General features: G+C 35.6%; 1 protein-coding gene across 1 annotated transcript in view; it reads left to right on the top strand.

Moving 5' to 3' along the window:
* The window catches only part of cutlet (chromosome transmission fidelity protein 18 homolog), a 54607-nt gene that overhangs the window by 3610 nt on the left and 26881 nt on the right, over positions 1-24116 (top strand). Inside the window, exons 6-13 of the mRNA XM_089637733.1 lie at positions 189-317; positions 737-899; positions 2623-2815; positions 5333-5538; positions 7520-7754; positions 9445-9606; positions 11806-11950; positions 14751-15058. Coding sequence (XP_089493859.1) covers positions 189-317; positions 737-899; positions 2623-2815; positions 5333-5538; positions 7520-7754; positions 9445-9606; positions 11806-11950; positions 14751-15058 — 1541 coding nt within the window. The remainder of the gene's footprint in view (positions 1-188; positions 318-736; positions 900-2622; positions 2816-5332; positions 5539-7519; positions 7755-9444; positions 9607-11805; positions 11951-14750; positions 15059-24116) is intronic.

Below are 24116 nucleotides of genomic sequence, written 5' to 3'. Positions count from 1 at the left end.
TAACGCAATGTATTATCTTGAGTGCCGAGACATTGGACAACTATTCACACTCTTTGATAATCCTTTCTTCTCGCTTTACCATGCTATCTCTTTCATACTAGACGTCAGTCACACTGTCGTTAACACAAGCAAGTAAAGACTTCACAAGAGGCTTGCTTATGAATGTAATATATTTTCTTCTCCTGCAGGATACAATGTTGTGGAGGTGAATGCATCAGATGACCGCAATGTGGAGTCTTTCAAAGCCTCTCTAGAAAACTCAACGCAGATGAAATCCGTGCTTGACGCTGAGAAAAGACCCAACTGTTTGGTGTTGGGTAAAGATCTCTTTTCTCTATATTTTTGACACATGACTTTTAATAGTTGAACTTGAAAGCATTATGCATACAGTGATACCCACTTGATTTGAGGAGAAGCAATTAATTTATTATATACAGTGAAACCTACTTAAGAAATTCCCACATGAAGTTTTCATGATTAAGAAGGTTTGTTTTCGGTTCCTTGAAGCATGAAATTAAAAAATGGCCTAATTTATCCCACATATAAGGATTACCCACGTAATAACTATATCCGATCTCTTAGAAACCCTTATAAGAGAGAGACTCACTAAAATTAACAAACACACTTTTTAAAATATCAGAAAGCAAATTGTTTAGAAACAATGGTGCCAAGAGCTCAAGCTCAACCAATGGTGAGGAGTGACAGAGCCGTGATTGAGGAGTCTAAAATGTTGCAGATGAAATAGACGGAGCCCCCCTGCCGGCCATAGAGTTCCTGGTGAAGTTCATGTCTAATGCGCCCCCGGGGGGCAAGGGCAAGAAGGGCAAGGGCCACGTGGTGCGGCGCCCCGTCATCTGCATCTGCAACGACCCCTACACCCCTTCCTTGCGACCCCTGAGGTGAGTGCCCTGATAACTAATAATATAACTGATAATATGGTTCTGTCGCCGAGAGCTCTTTTGTAATCTCTCTTTCTGATACATGCATTGTTTGTGAGAGAGAGAGGCTATAACTGAGCTGATGGTTTCTAATCACAGGTATCATTTTTTTCAGTTATTTATACATTTAAGTTTAAAAATTACTAATTTTAACTTTTTACCGTACTAAATTTTCTCGTGTTTAATGTGAATCCTACAATCTATTTTGAATTTACTAATTGGTGGTTTCTGATAGTGCATTATAATATTTCACCCCTTTGTAGAATAAACTGTTTTTCGTATTGTCTTTGTCCTTTTTTGGTAATTTCTTTTATTTAAAGAAAACAAAAATTTCCAGTTTACGAATAACATGTTCAACCTGCTCACACATAATGCAAAAAAAACCAACATATGTCTTATTCTCCTTAAAGAAAATTCCTAATCAGAAAGTTAGTTTTATAATCCACAATGAAAAGTGTGATAATGTAAACTGTAAACAACACAATCCTATTTGTACTGTAATCAACTCTTCTTCTGAAGTTAAATATCTCGGTGTGATCATTGATCAAAACCTGAAGTGGAACAGCCACATTACAGAGCTTGTAAAAAGAATCAGGAAATGTATATATATTTGTTAGGTTAAGAAATATTTTAAATGTGAAAACAATCAAAAATGTGTACTATGCCCTTGTCCACCCTTTGATTATCTACGGAATCATAGGCTGGGGAGGATCCTATAAAACAATCTTAACTCTGTAAAAGTTTCACAAAGAATCATCATAAAAGTAATACTAAAAAAAATTCTACCTTCTCAACAGAGTTACTATTTAAATTGTTTCCAGTACCAAATGTCAATGACATATTTAAGCAAGTTTCCACTGTAAAAAATGTGCAAAGAAAAAAATAACAAAGAATACCAAGAATTTTACAAACTAATGAGAAATAGCAATTTATTACACAATGCAAAACCATTATATTTACCAAGCCATAAAAAAACTACAATAATCTCCCATCTGAACTGCGCTGTATTGTCAACCAATCAGAACAAATAAATTAAATAATTTTTTTTTTTCAAAAAAAGCTTTAATTAAACATTACACTGAAAAATCTATATTCTATACAAAAATATTATTACAACATAAAACCTATGTAAGAATCGTGGCTCCCTTATCAGACACAAGAACTGTAATATTGTTAAATATTTATGTATCTATATTCCTTATATTACAATAAAAAATAAATTTAAAAAAATTGAAAATCTCCTAACACCACAGTAAGCGGAAAATGTTGCTTGTGTTGTGATGGAGGACTTAGCCAGCCGAGGAATTGAACACATGACGCCTGGGTGGGACCCAAACGCGATGCCCACTCAGCCACCGACCGGTCGGACCGGTAATCTGATATCATTGCATGTCCTAGCATTATGTCTGTAAATGTCCTTGTTGTATATAATTTTATTTGAAAATCTTCTGATTCTGCACAGTATTTCTGTTCGACACTTGGCATGACCCGACTCAAGTATTTGATTCGCTTGGTAGTGCCATGTCTGCATTTCCTAAAGAGCTGTTATCGTATGTCAGTAGTATGTTATCTTATTGTTGAGAATACATATTTTCACTGCAAGAACTGAAAAAAATCATAAAATTGATGTTAAATTTTTTAATATTATTGTACTCATAAACGTAAACTGAAAATTCAACCCCAGGCAGGTGGCCCTGGTGCTGGTGGTGCCCCCGGCCTTGCCCGTTCGGTTGGGAGAGCGAGTGACGGAGGTGGCTCTGCGCGAGGGCTTCTGCGCCCCCGACGCCCCCCTGCTGCAGGCCCTCGCACTACGCACCAACAATGACATCCGTGCCTGCCTCACTGTGCTGCACTTCTGCAAGACTAAGGGGAAGATGGTAATTCATCTTAATACTTAGTCATCTTGAACTATAATAAAACATTAATATGATATTTTCATCCAATAGTAAATACTGTTAACCTCTCCAGTCTTTGAGGGTCATATATAACCGAGCGTCCATATTTTATAAAAGTATTTTTTTCTATCATGCGGAATCCATTAATAAATTCCGAAAAATAGCCAAAATGAATAATTCATATTTTGCGCCGCTATCGTGACAGTTGGTTTAACTTTAAAAATTATTTATTATTTTTGATTATTTGAACTAGATACAAGTGAAGGTACAGTTTTCTTACAAATTCCCCTAACAAAACGAATGTGTTTTCAAAATATCGAGTTATCTCAATTTTTTTTATGATTGGAGTAAAAATTTAAGTAAAAATGTGGTTATCGTTTTTGACAACATTTTTCACATTTGATATTAAAATTTTATTATTTAGAAATAGTAATGTTTATTTTGAATGCATACACCGGAAAGATAATTTTATCTAGTTTCTAAAACAGTATTTTTTTTTACACATTTGAAATACACAGAAAACATTGCAAACTGTACAAAAGTGATGAAGAAAGTACTGAAAGGGTAACAATTATTTTACAAGCAATAATTATTCGCCTGAAACACTCATCCACCTTGAAAAATCTCCTGATAATTATTGCTTGTAAAATAAAAGTACTGAAGGGTTAATATGACTGATGATTGTTTCAGGTCGATGCATCTGACCTTGTCTCTGACATTGACTAACCCAGAGGTCACAGGTTCGAAACCAGGCCTGAACATTGATTTACTAACTTATTTCACATTGTTTAAATAAAAAAAATCATAGTTTGTTTACAACTTGTTCCAGAGTTGAAGATACTCTCAGTGTAAATGGTGAATTGGCCATTCTGAATCAAAATGTTGTTTAGGTGTAGCCATAGTTATGTTCTGTGTCTATCCTTCAGTATCTTCTTCCCCTTACTTCAGCCTTACAACATTCCCTAAATGTGTTTATAACAACCCCAATAGCTCTCCTTATTTCAGGCTTACAACATTCCCTCAACGTCTTTATAACAACCCCAATAGCTCCCCTTACTTCAGCCTTACAACATTCCCTAAACGTGTTTATAACAACCCCAATAGCTCTCCTTATTTCAGCCTTACAACATTCCCTAAACGTGTTTATAACAACCCCAATAGCTCTCCTTATTTCAGGCTTACAACATTCCCTCAACGTCTTTATAACAACCCCAATAGCTCCCCTTACTTCAGCCTTACAACATTCCCTAAACGTGTTTATAACAACCCCAATAGCTCTCCTTATTTCAGCCTTACAACATTCCCTAAACGTGTTTATAACAACCCCAATAGCTCCTGGGCAGTTGAAAAACTTAACTTAAAAATTTTATGCATATGTGTACAATATTGTCTATTTATATTATTTTAACTTTTTATCTTGCTCCCACCAATAAGGCGGTTATCATGAAGAACTGAGGTAACTATTTATATGTTGTATTTGGTAAATCTGTGATGTCAAGCTGTAAATCTCCTCTTCATTTTTGATATAAATCTACGGTCCCGAAGAACAATGTCGGATGTGCGAAATTGTAATTTTGCAGTAGAGCTGTTTACGGTTTCGTTTCTGCATTTTTACCGTTTTTGATAATATATATCTGCAATTAAATAAATAGAGGTTAAGGCAAAATATCAAACAACACTGTGTATGTATATTTCTTGTTCTCAAAAACAGTAAAAATTCAGAAACGAATTTTTAAACAGCTCTTCTGCAAAACTAAAAATTTGCACATCTGAACATTCTTCTTTAGGACCGTCGATATATTAGTTCAAAAGTCTATTTTTGAAGTGGATGCCTTGAACAAACATGGACTATATTTATAAAAATTTCTGTTATTTGTGTTTATGTGAATCAAATCATTTTTACAGCTTTTTTACTGCGTGAATGGTTTCCAGTCCTTTGTACCACTTTTAACATGCTACATATATTGTTTGTATGGTCATCAGAATTTATTACTACAGTGAAACTCGCTTAGCCCTTAGTCTGCCAGCTAAAATTTTGAGTGACCCGGCATGCTCTGGCTGAGACTATTTTCGTAATAATTAATAATAATTTTGTTAATATTATTTATACATATTTCTTCACTAAACGGAATTTGCGATGCGCACAGATTAAAAATTTATGTTTGCAAGTGACGAAATGACAAGCTATACTAATATTCAGATACATTATTTTCGTGCCAAGCAAACAAATTTTAGTATGCTAGGGGCATTTTACAAACCTTTAACCTTAAAATTGAGACAAGTGCCGTGAGTTACTTGCAAATCCATGGTGGCTCTCTTGGCACACTAGAGTTTAAGTTTTCTTGCTTAGAGTTTGGTTTTTCGCTCCTGTCTCGTCTTTGAAGACTGAATTTGAAAAATAGCCCAATTTATCCCATATTATAAGGTTTTTCCGTTCCCTTGGAAAACTTCTTAAGAGATTTTCACTGTATTATTTCATCTTTTCCATGTGAATTTCAGCTCAAATTGGCCGACATCAACAAGATAAACATCGGACTGAAGGACATGTCCAAGAGCCTGTTTGAGGTGTGGAGGGAGGTGTTCCAAGTGCAGCCGGTGCCCCTGGCCGAGGCAGCTCGGGAGGGGGAGGAGGGGCCGGCGGGGGCGCTAAGAGGGCGCGCCCGGAGACTGATGCGCACCGTGTATTCTGCCGGAGATTACGAACGGTAAATATTTCACCAAATCGTTCCAAAAAGGTTAAATTTATCTAAAGTTTATAAGGCCTTTTTTATTTTTTATTATTGTTAAAAACTAAAAACTAACGTCCAAACTAAAAACTCACTTTTTCAGACACTCATTTCCATAATCCGTCATTCTTTGACGGCCGGCATAGTCCAGTGGTAACGCATTGGACTGCCATTCCGAAGGTCGCGGGTTCGAACCCGGCGTGCGCAAATAAATTTTATTTGATTAATTTGTGTTATTTCACAATTAATTAATTAAAATAATATATAGTATATTTGCGGCACGTTCCAGAGTGGAAGATACTACCAGTATCGCCCTGGTGTAAGACCACCATTCAGAATTGAAACGTTGCTCCAAATGGCTTTAGCCATGTTTAGTGACTAGATCTGAATAGCCAGGTACTTCCCCACCTTCCTCTTTCCCTTCCCCACTTACCTTCAGCCTCACAACATCCCCCAATTGGGGATGCCATAGTCTCACTGGCTCCAGACGGGAGCAGTTGGGACTCTTGTGAGGTATTCACTATAAAAAAAATTCTATCCAAATATTTCTTTTTTTTTTCTTTTTTTTATATCGTAATTGTTACATTATCTAGCGATTCCGTTCATTCAATTTTGCTATTGACTTGCCTACCAATGGACAATGGACAATATCAGCGGGAACACAACAAGTCAATCGGTTTAATTGTTGGCATATGAATCATCTAGATGCGTTTAAGATTGACGATTGATTTTATTCATTCATTTAACATATATATCCAGCTAACAATAAAAACACCCTAATATAATAGAACTTCCTTCTTCTGGCGTTAGTAAGATTAGATTGTTAATATTAATTTTGGTGGTAAGTTGCTAAATATGTAAATACTCGTATATATGTCGTTAAGATAGTAGTTATAGGCCTTAGTCGTAAGTCACTAGATATAAGTCTTAAAAATAAGTCAGTAGTTCTAGTATTAACTATAAGAAATATATTTGTACAGCACCCTTGAGGTGATTTCTCACGAAAACGGCGCTATATAAATTAGCCAAATATTATTAAAAATATTCTGAAATTCATTTTTATTTTCATGAACTCCTCAGGCCAATTTGTCCGGTTTTGAGAACGAACAGCTATTACCCGTTGAGTCAATTTGATCACTTTTCGGCATAGCTCTTACGATCTCATAGAAATCGATGTGTCTATATGAAACGACAAAAAAGTGAGGTTGCAGTAATATTTATAATACATTAATAATAATATAAAATATTTTTGTATTTCAATATCAGTAATTTTAGGTCAGTTTTTAGACGAAAAACGTAAGGTGAGACATTTTTTAAACTTTTTTATGTTTTATTTCAAAATATTAATATTTCGAAAATTATGTCTAACACGGTAGATAGTTTGTTATATTATTAGAAACTTACAGAGGAAGTATGAAAGTAGAATGCTGTAGATATGAGGTTCCTGAGGAAAATTTCCAAGCAAGCAATAATTGCACGCTAATAAAAATGTCAACAATTATTATTAATAGTCACAAATGATTTCATACACTTTATTGTGCCATTTTCGTGGCTTAATTATTTATTTGCTAGTTGGAAATGTGTGTTTTGAATTGTTTGGGATGCTGGATGATAATATTGGCAATAATATTAATTGTCTCTTGGAAATTTTACAAATCTGAAGATCCGGCAAGGCTGTGGCTGAAGAAAGTGCAGTGAATGGGATGCTTATATGGTATGAACATGTAGAGCGGATGAACAGAGAAAGGAGTATAAGAAGGAATATGCCCGAGGAAGATATGCACAACCAAATGAATCTAATACTTGAGCTGCATCAAGTCAAAGTCAGAATAACAGAAGAGGATGTATGAGAAGATGCTCGAATGTAGCAAAGTGTGTTTTACAGATTAACATAATTATATCTGAGGAAATTTCAAATTAACAAAAATAACTACTTTATAATCCATATATTTTTCAACAGACTCTCAGCCGGCGTATTTGAGAACTACCTGGAGCGGGGGGGCAGCGGCGGGGGTCTGGGCGGGGCGGTGCAAGCCCTGGAGTGGTTCATCGCCAATGACCATCTATCCACACAGATCGCCTCCACGCAGAACTACTCCCTCTATCCGTACCTGCCCTACGCTTTCCTCTGCTGGCACTTTCTCTTCGCTAGGCTCAGCTGGACCAATATCAAGTACCCCAAGACTGGGTTCGAGGTATGCAAGCCCCAAGTTCTATTCTTGTTTTGTAACTTTTCTTTTTTTGTATCTATTCTTGTTTCGCATCCATTCTTGTTTGGTTTTTATTTTTAATTCGTATCTATTCTTTTTTTGTATATTTTCTTGTTTCGTATCTTTTCTTGTTTCATATCTATTCTTGTTTCTTATCTATTCTTGTTTTGTCTCTAAAAATCTCTCACTAAAAATTCTCAAACTTTGGCTTTGACATTTTGCACAGATTTTTTCTCTCTGGAATTTCTAAATGCAACTACATATTTAACCACTCGAGTACTTGCGTCAATAACTGGAATATGACGTGAGTGATTGGCGTTCGAATTTCTCGCCCTCATTTAAAAAAAAAAAACTGATTATAGTGCTATATAGCCAACAAATTTCCCTATATTCTACCACTTATCCTATACTTAAAAAATATATAAAAAAATCATAAATGCGCGAATTCTGCGAAAAATGGCATATTATGGTGTACGATCACTCGAGTGGTTATAAGTCGCCGCTATGGAGCTTTGATACTATTGTTATTAAAAATTCTGAATAGTGGCCTAAACTCACCTGATTCATATGCTGTCAAGATCAAACCGACAAAGCGATTTTTTCATTACACATGCAGAACCAACATTTAAAAAAAATTCCCCGTGTATGTGTGCAGTATATATAGTCCCAGTGAGAGATTGTATGTGACGTCAGCGTTCTAGTATATTATGTCTTTTCATTTTCAATCAAGGCTCGTGAGAAGGACGAGGACGAACGTCAATGACGTCCGTACGAGCTTTCACTGGGACTAGCTTAACACAAAATTTCACATAATAGACATTCTTAGCAACAAACTTCAGAAATATTGAACAGAAGTAATACATACAGTCAAAAATTAATACTCGAGTGCGGAATGTATCGGGATCATCTCCTATCCTTATCCTATATTCCTCTTCCTTTCCCTTTTACCTAATAGTAGAATTTTAAAACATAATAAAATTCGGAGTTACTTTAGACATAACTTTATTTGTAAATAGCTGTACCCCGCCACGCGTTGCTGTGGCTCAGCCTGTCTGTGCAGATAGAGAAACAATACCGCGTGTTGCTTTTACGTCCAACAGATGGTGCTGTTTTTTTTAAAAAAGCCTGTTTTTACCTGTCTGTCCTAGGTGTATAAAAACACACGCGTATTCGAATGCAACATTGTGTCAAAAATTCAAAGCAATCTGTGAAGAACTTTCGGAGATTTAAGATTTTGAACAAATGAACATTTACATTTCTATTTATATAGATAGATCTTTGTATTTATATAAGCGGTTTGTTTCTTACAAATAAATATGAAAAGATAAATAAATTACCATTTAATTGTTAAAAAATAATAATAAGATATGTTATCATTTGTTCTATATTTTTAGTTATTTCATAAAAAATAACATTTTGAAACAACATTATTGAAACTCGCGCCAAATTGGGTAGTTAAACTAGTTATAGCAAATACTAGACTGCAAGCAAAACAAGGTGCGCAGACACAAGTCTCTTGCCATGCATAGAAAGTGATTTATTAGTAGTTTGCTAGCGTTCATTGTTCATTTGCCATGTTGCACTTGTCTCCTGCACCGCTCTTTTTTATGGACGATGCTAGCGAATGGCCTCTTGTTTTGGTTGAACTGTACTCATAAATAAGTATTTATTCCAGATGTTCCAGAAGCAGACTGCTGTGACTAGCGTAGTGTCGGGGGTGCAGCGAGGAGTCAGTCCGCAGGTGAAGCCCTACTGCTCGCGGCGCTCCTTGCTGCTGGACCTGCTGCCTCTGCTGCCCCACATTATCAGCCCCGCCCTGCGCCCTGTAAACCTACAGGTATGTGTATACATTTAGGCACACTTTAGTAAACAGGCTAGTTTATTAAAATAATCTCTTCTCGACTGATTTCTCACAATATAATGTGCTTTTGGCCTGACTGTGATAATGGCGTACCTCTAAAGCGCTTGATTAGTAAGATTCTACAATCAAGTGTCGAATCGACCATTAATAGAACACCTTCTCTATCTTCATATCCTACAACTAGATTCACGGTAAGTTGTGGAGGTGAGTCCTGTGAGTACTTTCCGATATTGGGTACAATGAGTACACATACAAAAAAATACCTGGTAAAAATACCCGGTACAAAATACTTCCAAATATTTTATACCTACTTTGAGTATCTGGATACTGGGGACGGAGAGTGACGGGGACCTGAGGCGTGCAGAGGTACAAAATATTATTAAATATTTTATACCTACTTTGAGTATCTGGATACTGGGGACGGAGAGTGACGGGGACCTGAGGCGTGCAGAGGTACAAAATATTCTTAAATATTTTATACCTACTTTGAGTATCTGGATACTGGGGACGGAGAGTGACGGGGACCTGAGGCGTGCTGAGGTACAAAATATTCTTAAATATTGTATACCTACCATGGGTATCTGGGGACGGTGAGTCACGGGGACCTTAGGCGTGCTGGGCACTGAGAAGGGAAGTTGAGGGGAGGAACAAGAAGGAATAATATTACTTACAGGTGTTCAAAATAAATAATGTTTGAGAGTTATTTTATATGATTTTTATTTTTTGTACATTCGTAGCGTAATGTTGTAAGGCGTATTACACTGCCTAGAATTTTTTTAAGCATGAAACAGTAACATCATTTTAACAAAACATATATTATATAGTCATGAAATTAAATTAACACGTTTTCCTACATTGCTGTCTGTAATATCATCTCTACAGGTAACTTACTGTTAACTCAAAACCTGTTTAAAACGCCTCGACATCGGCAGCAGAATTTGGATTTTCTGGTTCATTCCAATCAATGCTAATACTCATTCCTATTCTTCCTGAAAGCATTAAAGCAGTGGATTAATATATTTATTGGTTTTGCCAATGTTTTCGTTTCAATTGATCGATATGAATATGACACTTTTTCAACACAGTCATTTGGCCGGTGACATTGTTGATGAATTACATGTAAAATAACAAGTCTTCTCTTCTACTAACCATTTTGCGTTGCCCTGAATACATCTTCGTATAGATGGTAGACTCTGGAGTGGGATTTGATCAGAGTAAGTGCGCAAAAGTAGTCAGCAATATCTAGGAAATTACCAGAATTTTTTAACATATATGATACCTCACAAAGATCTGTATTTTATTTTTAAGACATAAGATTCTTTTTATTGAATGTTTATATTGATTTTTTACCTGATAAATTCAATGCAGGAGCCTTTCCGTCACCTCTACCGCCGTATTATTCCTGGAATACTACGGAAGGTTCATTAAAAGTCAACTATTTCGTGACTTTATCTTCGAATGCGCTGAAAGCAAACCGTAATCGGCGAAGTATTTTTCAATAGTGGAGTTCGGCCACCCTCCACTATCTTGTAGCGGATGTGGAAGATCCCAGTGGTACAAAGCCATCTCGCTAATATTGGATAAACAATTTATTAAAATCTAACAATAAAATCTCCACAACGGCGCAGTAACTACACAAAGTTCAGGATGTAAAGATGTCAAACACCATAAATAAACCATTCTATCAAACACCATGCCATAGACACTCAGCTGTCAACAGTTTCACCATAGACATTCACCATCAGACAATGGAGATTACCGAAGCTAAATACTCATAACTGTCCTTTTTCCTCGTACACCTTTCTATTAGGAAAGAGCGAAAAGGCATCTGTATTTTACAGTGACGAAAGCAAAAATATTTCTTTGTCCCTTTTCCTCATATAACTTTCTAACCGACGAGAGTGAGAAGTCAGTAATATTTTAAAGTACGAAGTACTTTAAGACCTGTGATACAAATATTAAACCAAGTATTTTGGAACCAGGTATTTTGGAGATTTGTCACAAGTACAAAGTACGGCATGAATATACCCGGTACTTTTACTGGGTACGATAAATACGCCTCTCCTCTAGTAAGTTGTAATTACTAACAACTTTTGTTGTTTGTATATATTTTTATTTGCAAAAGATTAAACATTTGGGAGTCAATTCATTAATTTGGTGCGTTTTCCTGTGCAGCTGTATACTGAGCGGGAGCGCCTGTCCCTGGCTTCGCTGGTTGGGGTTATGCTGGACTACAACCTGCAGTACACGCAGCAGCGCCTGCCCGATGGCAACTACCACTACTTGTTGGACCCCGACATTGCCACTGTGGGAATATTCGGTAAGCTCTACGTAATTCAATTACGCATTATTAAACCAAAATAATTTGTAACATTACTTTTATCTTAACATTACTTTATTCTTCCAATTAGTTAGAATCATAGAATAATGAATAGCACATAATGTGCCTTTTGGGCGTGTTTCAAATATTATGCCTAATCGAGGCTTAAATTTCTAATACAAAACAGTGTTTACGTAATTCAAATGGGATGAAGGTTTGCGATGTCAGGCGAGTGTAAATAAGACAGAGTGCTGGGCTATTGGGCTAAATGGAACATTTATATCCATTCAAATTTGAATGAAAGGCACTTATAGAAGTGCACTCCAATGTTAGAAAACACCTATTACGGGAAGGATAATATACTATTGAATCTGTTTTTACATTCTACATACAGAATAGTGTGCAAAAAAAGGGTAAAAAAATGTGTTAAAAATGCGGAATACAACATACAGTAGGAAAGTGGGAAAAAGGTGCTATTGTATGAAAACCACCCCAGAGTCTCAAAACATAAAAAGTATTATTGTTTTTTCCTTCACTATTATTTGGAGGTGTAAAAAAAAATCTTACCATTACACTTGATTATATTTGCATTACTTCAAAATCATTTAAAAAAAAACTGCAAAATCAGAATTGACTATGTATGTGTCACGAAAGCATTATGTATAGATGTATGTATTGTTTAACATATTTAATTTTAGCAATAATATATACACGGTGTCCGGAAACTCGTAGTACAAGCGGGAAACTGGAGAATCTACACCACATGGGGAACCCAAAAAAACATAAAGTTTTTTGATTTGAGCATTTTCAAAAAAAAAAAAAAACCAAAAAAAAATATTTTTCGGCTATTTTAGGGTTAAAGTTTTTTCTGGTGTTTAGGGTTGAATAACAGATGTTTTAACCCTGCAGAGCAGAAATATTTTATGATTACACCGGGTTAAATGAAGGGTGATTTCAAAATAATGCTTCAAATCCGAGTTTCTTCATTTGTTTTACTTTCAAATAGTTTTAATTAGTTGGGTACTTTGATCTTCAGTAATAATTTATAAGAATTTGATTAAAAAAAAAAAAAAAAAAATAAAAAAAATCAACTTCAAACTCGATTTACTCGATAACGAAAGCTCAAATAAAAAAAAAATATACTACAAAATCGACTCCAAATGTGATGTAGATTCAACAGTTTCCCGCTTGTACTACGAGTTTCCGGACACCCTGTATACACGGTGTCCGGAAACTCGTAGTACAAGCGGGAAACTGGAGAATCTACACCACATGGGGAACCCAAAAAAACATAAAGTTTTTTGATTTGAGCATTTTCAAAAAAAAAAAAAAACCAAAAAAATATATTTTTCGGCTATTTTAGGGTTAAAGTTTTTTCTGGTGTTTAGGGTTGAATAACAGATGTTTTAACCCTGCAGAGCAGAAATATTTTATGATTACACCTGGTTAAATGAAGGGTGATTTCAAAATAATGCTTCAAATCCGAGTTTCTTCATTTGTTTTACTTTCAAATAGTTTTAATTAGTTGGGTACTTTGATCTTCAGTAATAATTTATAAGAATTTGATTAAAAAAAAAAAAAAAAAAAAATCAACTTCAAACTCGATTTACTCGATAACGAAAGCTCAAATAAAAAAAATATATACTACAAAATCGACTCCAAATGTGATGTAGATTCACCAGTTTCCCGCTTGTACTACGAGTTTCCGGACACCCTGTATAGAACAAAGTATAATAATAGCGCCAATCAACAGAGCGACTCCATTGCTTAACGATTCTGCATTGACCATCGACATTTTAACAGTTTGTGTGCTGGGCCTATTTTCATAATATATACTAAATTTGCTTGTTAAAAAACAGGGAAAAAATTATTACAATCCTTGTTGAACGTATTTTTGCTGTGAAATCACGACTCGCAATTCACTGTTTCTGTAATTGAAATAAGCGTTTTTTTTTTTTAAATAACGCACACCACACGCACTACCACGCACGCTAAACTCTCAACGTGCACTGAAGAAGCGAAAATCGTCAAAATATCGACGATACGCATTCACACAGTTAAAGATCACTTACAGACAGTTGACAAAACATGTCACAAAATAGTCAAACTACGCCCATGACCTTTTATACTTGCATGTACCTCAATTTGTATACTTCTCCCTAATGTATTGGCGTCTAACCAATCCATGGAGAAATAAATTATATTTTATAATAAAAATGAGTGGTGACAGAAGTTAAGGCGATGCACTACGTCGTGTAATATTTTAAATTGAGCCGCTATCAATAACTAACCCTTACATAGATGGCGATAAGGTTTAAATTCCCGCTTAACACCATCCGCCTGTTTTGATTTATGCAAGAAAAAAACATGGCCAAAAATTGCCTTTTATGTTATTTTGTGGATGTTCAGGAATAAATATTAAAAAAATTTTCGATCATTTTATAAATAACTTAATTTGCCACATTATACAATAAAATCATAACCGAAAATGGGTTCTTAAGTAGGAGATTTTGAACTTTAAATCAGTTTTCATAGGCCTTTACATTATTTTTTTCTGGGCTTATAAAAAGACTTATCTAAAAAATACTCGATTATTTCAAAGGCCAAATGTATTCTACTCGCAGTATTTAATTAAATCATCTGAAACATTTCCAGGCGACCAAATATTCAAACCAAAAACACATGATTTTGCATTACTACGTATGGCATCGCCTTAATTCAAAAAGATGAACCTGATATTGGATAAACAAGAAACAACCAAAAATATATCCAAAAAATAATAAATCGCCTTTTTTATCAGATGAAAAAACTGCCGCTGTGCGAAACCTCACCTATGCCATGAAGCAGATGATTGCTCGTGAGGTGGAGCAGGAGAAGATCCATAGGCTGGAGGAGAGTACAGGATCCCTGCGTCGCCCCGCAGTCCGTTCTGCCCCCGCAGCCCCCGTCACCACCCCTGCCTCCAGTGCTTTGACAGACCCCCAGGAAGCCCTCCAGGCAGCCCCTTCCGCCGTAGCCCCTAAAGTTTCACATGAAGTTCCTGTGAGCTCATTACCCAATCATTTGCAGCGGCTGGAGCCTAAGAAAATGCGAACCGATGTACCACTGGTAAGTTTTATATTTGAAATGTTCCTTAGAGTAAGTAAACTGTAGAGGCGGCATATTTAGATACATAATATCATAATTTATTTATTATTTTATTCATTTTACTCCCTTAGTGCATTTACACAAGTATATTTGTAATTTGGGAGCCGGGTTTGGATATCGACGCCCCGGGAACCATTTATGTATTGGATAATCAACACCCATGATGTATCATACTAGATTTGCCCTCTCTAGTTGGCGAAGTTTAATGCTAAATCACTATTTTTGATTAATCATTATACATAATGAATTGATTTACATTATGAATACAAAAACACGTGCTTTAGATAAATTGAAGGCTTTCCTATCGTTTTCCTTGGGTAGAATATGACTAAAAAATATAAATGTACACTACTAATAAAAATATTTTTTCAATATATGTATGAACGCATAAAAGAAACAACTTAAAAAATACAGCATTATAGAGATTATCTGTGACAGTTTCCCTTGATTAACTTTTATGCTTTCTTATAAAATTGTATTCAAAATAATAAAATCATCTTTGTGCTTGAAATCAAGCGTTTCTAGGCTCCGTTTGCCAAGCGATTTTAATGCATATTACCTATATTTGTGACGATATAAGGCACACCAAGAATATACACATTTTTGGCTTGTAGCTTCCTCTTAATTTCAATTTTAAAACAACCCCACCTAATAGTAATTTCACAATACAAATCTCCATCGAATTCAGCCGCCTCGCTTAGAAAGCCTAGATATTATAAATACATATTCCCTACAGTATAAAACGGAACACAATGTTATTCCTCAAATCCAGGGCTTTTTTTTTTAAAAAAAAGGTGCCGGAACTCACTTCATGTCAAGCTTTTTACTAAATAAAATTATATTCAAATGTCACTTAAATGAAATTTAAAGGAGCAATGCCACGAAGCGAACAAAAAAAGGTTGATTTTTACGATAATTTTTTATTTTAGTCAAGACTAAGCTACAGAAACAATAAAATACATACATTATATTTGAAATATATTGTACAAATAAGACTAAATTTAAAATATAATTGTAAATACACATATGTAATGTATTTATTTATGAACTTGAATAAAAGTTTAGAGTGATTTCCAAAGTTTTTTCCAATTCTCGTCTGATACATCATCTCGATTCCTTTTCTTAGTGTTAGAGTCTAAGGCCGAATGTCTTCCTTTAAGTAACCACCTATCAACATATTTTGAAGGATCGAAAAGTGTCAAGGGTGGTCCCACGAGTTTGATGAACAAGAGTGCCGAAACTGTTTTAGTGTTTAACGAAGCTCTTGTTGGGGTAATAATAAGATTCATTTGCGAAAACCCCCGTTCACATTCACTTGAAGAAATGGGAATAGAATTCAGAGCATATACCAAACGCAAGAGTTTTTCAGAATATGTCTTTTCGAGAATGTATTCGCGAAATCCACGAATCATTTCTCGTTCATCTAGTTGTAGCCTGATCGAAATGTTTCTAATTTCCATCTCTCCAAATGTCAACCGATTATCAAGTCTTCAGGCCAATATTTTTGGTCAAGTACGCGAGCCCAAAGTGCAAACTCGACATCTTTATTATCTAGCAGCCTTTTTTCAATTGACGTTTTCAACGTGGAATAAAATATTTTCGGATCAATAGGAGGATCATTTTTAGAAACTTTTTCGTGAAGTAAAACTCCACGAAAATGCAGATTGCTTATAGCAGCTGCAGCACATTTATAATAGGGTCCAAAATTCTGTTTTCTTTCTTCAAAAACTTGAACGAGTTCATTTATTTTTCGATTTGCAATGTAAAGGTTCACATTGCGATTTTGTAGGTCCAAACTAAGTTCCGACAATTCTTGGAGAGCGTCGCACATCAATGCTAGATCCAATAAAAATGCTGTTGATGTTATTTTGTTCTTTAAGCCACTGTAAGTACACTTGTAATTTTTATCTCTTGTAGGGTCATTCATCGCTTCTTCAAAATGACGCACAAGGGATTCATAATTATTCCACACAGCCGAAACTGAACGAAAACTAGATGCCACCCATCGGGTACTCAAAACTCTTCCGATTTTCAGTACCTCAACGCCTAGTGATTCTGCACATAAATGCAACTCTCTATTATTTTTCGGCGACGCATGGTATAAAACATAAAGTTTATCAATAAATGATTTGAATCTATTGATCCCTGAAATTTTCTTTACAACATCACTTACTGATAATTCTAATCTGTGATTAGCACAATGCCAAACTATAATTGAAGGAAATTTTTCTGTCAGCAATTTTTTCACTCCATTTTTAGAACCTAACATTACAGCAGCGCCGTCGCATGCAACCGAAACTAAATATTTTTTTAAATATTCTTCTGTCATCCCATATAAATCAAGAGATTGGAGTAATGATTCAAATATTCCTTTTGCCGTTACGTCTTTAAGTTCAATCAAATCCAAAAACAAATTAATTGGTGAATTCATTCCAACACTTTCGACACAGCATCGAACATACACAATGAGGGTGGTTTTTTGGCTTATGGTGGTAGACTCATCAATTATCAAAGAAATTATATTTTTCGATTGAACAATTTCTTTGAAAACATTTTTTCTCATTTCATCACATATATGATTTACAATGTTGATACATGCGTTAGTGGAATGGAGAATATGACCCATTTCGATCCCATTTAGCTCTTGGAGATTAATTTCACTTTCAAACATATTGAATGATTGATTTTCCTTAGCTACTTTATATGCAGTTCGAAAAATGTTTGCAGTTATTACTTTTTCGCGAGATAACGATTTTAAAAAAGTATTTTCAATCCGCTTATTTTTGGCTTCAGAAATGATTTTTAACGCTGCTTTGTGTGCAATAGATCCTCTGTGATCGAAAATTTTTTTTCGAAGTGACCCCAATTGTAGCTTCCTCTCTTTCCCAGAATACGTAATTTCATTATTGGCCCATTCTTTGGATATTTTCATTCCCATTGTCGTTTCAGTTCCAAGAGTTCCAACGTTTCTGCAAATTGTGCAGCTAAGTTTCATTTTGTGTACGTTCAACCATTCGTTTTTTGAGCAAAAATCGTTTTTTTGATCTAATGACCAGCAGTCTGGCCAATCGTTTTGAGTTCGACCTTGATCCCCGAGATCAGCTCGAGATAATTCAGGAACATCTACATGTACCGATAATTCAATATCTTCTGTCATCGTTTCTGTTACTGTTTTGAGCTTTTTATTTACGGAATCGGCGCCGCTGCCGGTCGTTGAGAAGTAATAGGAAATTTTTTTCATACTTAAACTTGGAGTTGCACTAAATAATATATAAAATAGTTGCACAACACGTAATCGTAACACAAACTGACTAAACAAACGTAAATAACAATATACGCAGATGCCGCCATGCGATAAACGTCAAACTGTCAAAATCATAATACGCAAAGACATACGTATGAAGCTAGTTACATACGCAGGTTTGCTATTTAAACTATACGGTTACTTCACTAACACTAACACGCCAACATTCAAAATGGCTTCCACCTGTACCTTATTTTGTCATTTTAACGAATTATTATTGTAATTACTGCGCAAATATTTTTTCGTTTGATTGATTTTCAAATAAAACTGTGAAAAAAGGTGCCGGAACGCCGTTCCACCGCGTTAAATGGAAAAAAAAGCACTGCTCAAATCCCATAATGTATTATCAGCCAATAAGAAAGCACAAACAGCTTGCGTCACAAGATATGGATATGAACTTAACAATCCAACTTAAACAGCGTAAACTTGTTGTAAAAGCGTTTAAAGTCGTAAGTGAAACCACATGTTTTTTTTGACAGGTAAAAGGTAGGTTATAATATGGATACAAAGCCCTTACCAAACCAATACTTGCGGAAAAGAATCAATAAATAATGCAAAAATAATTTAAATTTTTTTTAGTTTTTGAATTCTGTAAAGTTAATTGCTATAGAACCATAAACCAGAAACGTATCAATTTTTTTTACAGTGCATAGGTTTTTTTTTTTAATTTACGAAGGTATTGGAATGGTATATAATTATTAAAGAAAGCAATCACTTTGTGACTTGACATTATCATGAAAAGTTATTTTGTTTTTAACCACTTTGTTAGAATTAATACATTGTGTCAACTAGTTTCGGTTATAAATCAACCTTCTTCAGGATAGCATTATTGAAAACTAACCTACTTTACATTAAATATTTTTTTTATTTTGTATAAATACAGTAAATACAGGATAATTTTTTTTATACATGAAATTCATTGAACATTTCAATTACCCAGTTAGTAGAGAAATCTCGGGTCCAACTGGGAGCTAATCTATTTACTAATTAAATACATAATATTTATAAATAGTTAAGGTGGTCATAAATAGTAGGCATGTTATTACAACAAAAATACAGTATCTAAGTATTAAAAAACAAAAGTAAAAAAAATACAATACATAAATAAATTGCAACAGTGTATATCTGAAAATCATCGATAATTGTGTAGGTTTTTTGTAAAAAAAAAGTAATGTCAGTTGTTTTTAAATATAATATAAGATTAATATAAAGAGAGATAAATCATATATTGTTGCGTATACACACTAGAGCCAAACTGCCAGAACCACGACTTATGGGAAAGGAACGAAACAACCGCAAATGGCGCGAGACGCCGCAAAGGAATGCTTTGTTCATTTCCCACAATTAGTGGCTCGACTCGCGTTTCGGTTCGGAAATGTGTAGTCAACAATATTGAGGACAGACCTCGGAGAGGGTATGGGTGAGGGGTAAGGGATGGTGGGGGTTACATTACATTTACGCCCGTTAAACAGGCTTTTACGTATTACATACATTTATGTAGCTCATACAATAAATCCATAAAAATATACAAGAAAGAAAGTAAAAAAGAACATGCCATGGAACGGACTATATTGGAATGCTTGGATTAAGTAGATCAGACCGGCTCAAGTATCGGGGTTATTGAGTATCAACAAATTGGGCATCTTGTATAGGAAGATTCTTCAATAGTAACCAGTTGCTAACCCTATACAAATCTCAAGTACGCCCAAAAATTGAATTTTGGAGCGCCCCTTGGCTGGAGCCCACAATACTTGATAAACCTACTTGATTCTGTGCAAAGGAGGATGGTCCATCTGATTGACAATCCATTGTTAACACACCGATTGCCATCTCTAATAGGCAGACGCAATGTGGGCATGCTGAGTCTGTTCTGCAGGTATTTTAATGGAGCCTGCTCTAAGCAGCTAGCATTGCAGATCCCCGGTGCAACTCAACGTGCACCAACGGAACACCTACGCACATCGGTTGTAGCAATTCTGGTAGAAAAGCCGGCTTTTCGATTACAGTGGAAGTTTCAGCAGAATCGAGAACCAGTCCTGAGGAGAAAAAATGACGATATCGCTCTTCGACCATCCGATATCAGCCTGAAAACAATGACATTATCAATTGAAATCTAATCAATCCATGATAAACTTTTTACACAAAAAAATCAAACAAAATAATTATACATTACACATTTAGGCATTTTAAAGTGTACTTATGTTAATAATAATTATAGGCGACCATGTGCGAACACAAAACACAAGAAGTCATTATGAGTAATTAATGTATGTATTGTGTTTGCCCTTGATATATGTATTGGTTGACAGTTATTATTATTATTTATTAGTTGACATTACGTCATTATCGGTATTGGTGGGTTCACTGGTGGGTGGGTCATTTATAACGTCCAAAACTTTGCTTGAAATAAAAGCATCTCGTTGAACTTTTCACATGTGTTAATACGTCGTCTCAAACTATCTATGTATAAGGTTTATGTTTTTTTTTTGTATTCTGATAACATATTTATTACATTTTCAAAAATAAAGTCCGTGATACCTTCTAAAATATTTATAAATAGGTTATTTTTGTGATTGAAAAAAATTAATTTGCTTAGCTTGACTAGGAGACTAATTGGCTCCACTCTAGTCCAACAAAAGGCAAAACACAATGGACAGTGCCCTCTTTGCACTGCAATACTATGCGCGCGCTTTTCATAAATGTGCATGTGAACCAAATCAAAATTGGTTTGGGGTTATTTCAATGTCAATAGGCCGTGTCTAGTCTTATTTAGTCAATGCCAACACCTCATAGATTTGTAAGTAGGTACTTAAATACCTACCTGCTTAAGTATGCCATACATTTTTAAAATTTCGAATAAATAATTATACAATTTGTCCAAAGAAACGAAATCTTAATGATAATTCTTTTTTCAAACATTCTTCAGGCTGGTAAATACCTATACCTACCTTAACCCATTGGCCTCAAACGACGCCGTCCCGGCGTGTGTACGGCGATGTGTCTTAAAATCAAACGACGCCGTCCCGGCAGGTCTAATGTCTGTCGGCTTAAAAACGAAAAAGGGATACATTATTGACATCTGTGTTTAAAATTTTAAATGCCAATCGCTCTGTAGATAATTAAGCATTTATTTCGTAGTAATTGGCAGGACTCCGTTGATACAATTTTTTCCTGGTATTTACGATTGAAAGTTTGTTATATTTCAGCGTCATTGAATTTTTTCAAAATGGCGTGTGGTTCGGGAATTGACAAGCTTGTTCGTAAAACGCATTGTGGGCGGCTAACAAGAGCCCAAATGGCAAAAAATATATATTATGGTAATAAGTATGATTAATGTACAACTTTTCTTAGTCAAATTATAAAAAAATGAAGAAAAAAAATTAGTTTTGGAAAAAAAAAAATTTCATATCCTCTTTTAATCATATTATTATTTTTTTTAAACAATGCATACATTTTTTACATACCTTGATTCAATGCACAAGTAAATTAAAAAAGATTGTTTCGTTTGCATGTTTAGTTTAAAAGTTATGTAAGATTTAGTACACCACTGCACTTAAAACTTTTGGTACAAAATTAATTCGGATGTGAAGGACAATTTTTTAGCCAAACAATTCGGAGGCCAATGGGTTAATATTGAAAAAAAAAATGCTTATAAGAAAAAGTCCAAATAAACAAAAGATTTTGCATTTAAAAAATAATCTTTACTGAACCAATGAAACAGCCTCCATCTTGAAACGGAAACGGAAAGAGTTCAATTTGGTGGGAGTTTTTTGGGTACCGCTGCACCGGTTACCATTTATTGGATAACCAGCACCTCTGCCATAGGTCACCCCAAGTGGTTCGTTACATTTGGTGATTTAGCAGGGGTGCCCGAGTTCATCGAATGAGGTGTGTTCAGGATGCGCCTGCCCACCAGCTGCGTGGCGTGCCGGATCGGGAGAGGCTGGTTTGGGAAGGCCCTCTGACCTCTCCAACTGGTCTCTCGACCCATCGCCTTGCGCCACAGTGGGAGGGATATATTCATATGTCCGTCACTCCAGGACACACTGATTCCTAGATTCCTACCCAACCCTTTACCTTCCTCTCTTTCTTTTCCTTAAAAAAGACCCTCCACACAGCATCCCAAAAGATGATGTTGGCCCTGAGAGAAATAATTTTCCTCAGAGCGTCCTGTGTGGGGTTAATCTGAAAAAAGAACGCTGTCCATTATGTACGTTTAATTCTTTTCTTACACAATGTATAGGAAAATGGGAGATAGGATCTATTGTATGAAAATCACTCTAGGATGTCAAAAAATTTATTAAAATTATTATTTTTTTCTATTTTATTTGAGTGCTGCACAAGAGTCCCAAATGCTCCCGGGTCTGCCAGGCTGCTGGTCGGCAGACCAAGAAATTCTTTAATGCGATGATCTAGACTATAAAGGGTCCGCCAAATAATTTTTTTTTGAAAATGCTATAAAAACATCGAGTGTAGCTTCGGCTGTGTGGCACGTAGCGCCGTCCTGTTGAAACCAAATGTTGCCAATATCCTCCTCTTCAATTTTTGTGAACAAAAATTCGTTCAACATGGCCCGATAACGATCGCCATTGACTGTAACGGCCACTCCTTGCTCATTTCCGAAGAAAAATGGCCCAATTATGTCTCTGGACCAAAATCCGCACCAAACAGTGACTTGTTTTGGGTATATCGGCTTTTCAATGTATGCGTGCGGGTTTTCTGTGCCCCAAATGCGACAATTTTGCTTATTTACATACCCGCCAAGATCAAAATGAGCTTCATCGGAAAAGATGATTTTTTTGGCAAAATCGGCATCTTCTGTAAGTCGATCGCAGGCCCACTCAGCGAAGCGAAAACGCATTGGATGGTCAGTTGGCTTCAACTCCTGAACCAATTGGACTTTGTATGACGTCATACCAAGTTCTTTATGCAAAATTCGTCTCAATGATGTCTCCGAAATGTTCAATTGTTGAGAACGACGGTGAATTGATGTTGATGGCGCTTCACGCATACTTTCTGCCACACCAGCAATATTCTCGGCTGTACGCACTGTTTTTGGCTTTTCACGTTTTGGTTTATCGATGAGGATGCCAGTTTCTTTCACTTTTTTCACAAGATAACAAACATACGGAGCTGACGGTGCTTCTCTTCTTCCAAAATCCGTACGCAATTTTCGCACACATTCTGCAACATTACCATGATTTTCAAAGTAATGTCGCAATATTTCCCAGCGTTGTTCAACCACAACCATATTCGTTCAGCGGAAGGATAACACTAATTATCTTTCAAATCAGACATGAGCTAAGTGTTACCATCCACGAAATAAGCACTAGTTGAAAAAAAAAACGTTAGATGGCAGACCCTTTAGTTATTCTTGGTTTCATTAATGCATTCGATACAGTCGATGTGGCTGGGCACGCGAAAGCTATACGGAACTGACGGGGTTTGGAATTTTCCGTTGTTTTCCGGTCAAACGCAGCTCTTACGACAGCTGCGTTGTAACCGCCGCGTCGTAACCGAAGCGCCGGTTCCAACTTCCAACCACTATAAACGATATTATTATAAAGTATTCATATGATAATATAGGCACGCGACAGCTGTGAAGTGCACCGCGGCCGGGCTCGCCCGTCCGATCGTGACACTTGGAACACTCAAATTATTTTTTATTATCATAATCACTTTTTTTTTAAAACAATAATAAAGATAATGAAAACA

The sequence above is a fragment of the Hesperophylax consimilis genome, chromosome 1, assembly GCF_061612785.1.
Source record: "Hesperophylax consimilis isolate HC1 chromosome 1, BYU_Hcon_1.0, whole genome shotgun sequence".
NCBI lineage: Eukaryota > Metazoa > Arthropoda > Insecta > Trichoptera > Limnephilidae > Hesperophylax > Hesperophylax consimilis.
The sequence above is the reverse complement of the archived record's forward strand: the minus strand, read 5'-3'. Positions and strand labels throughout refer to the sequence as shown.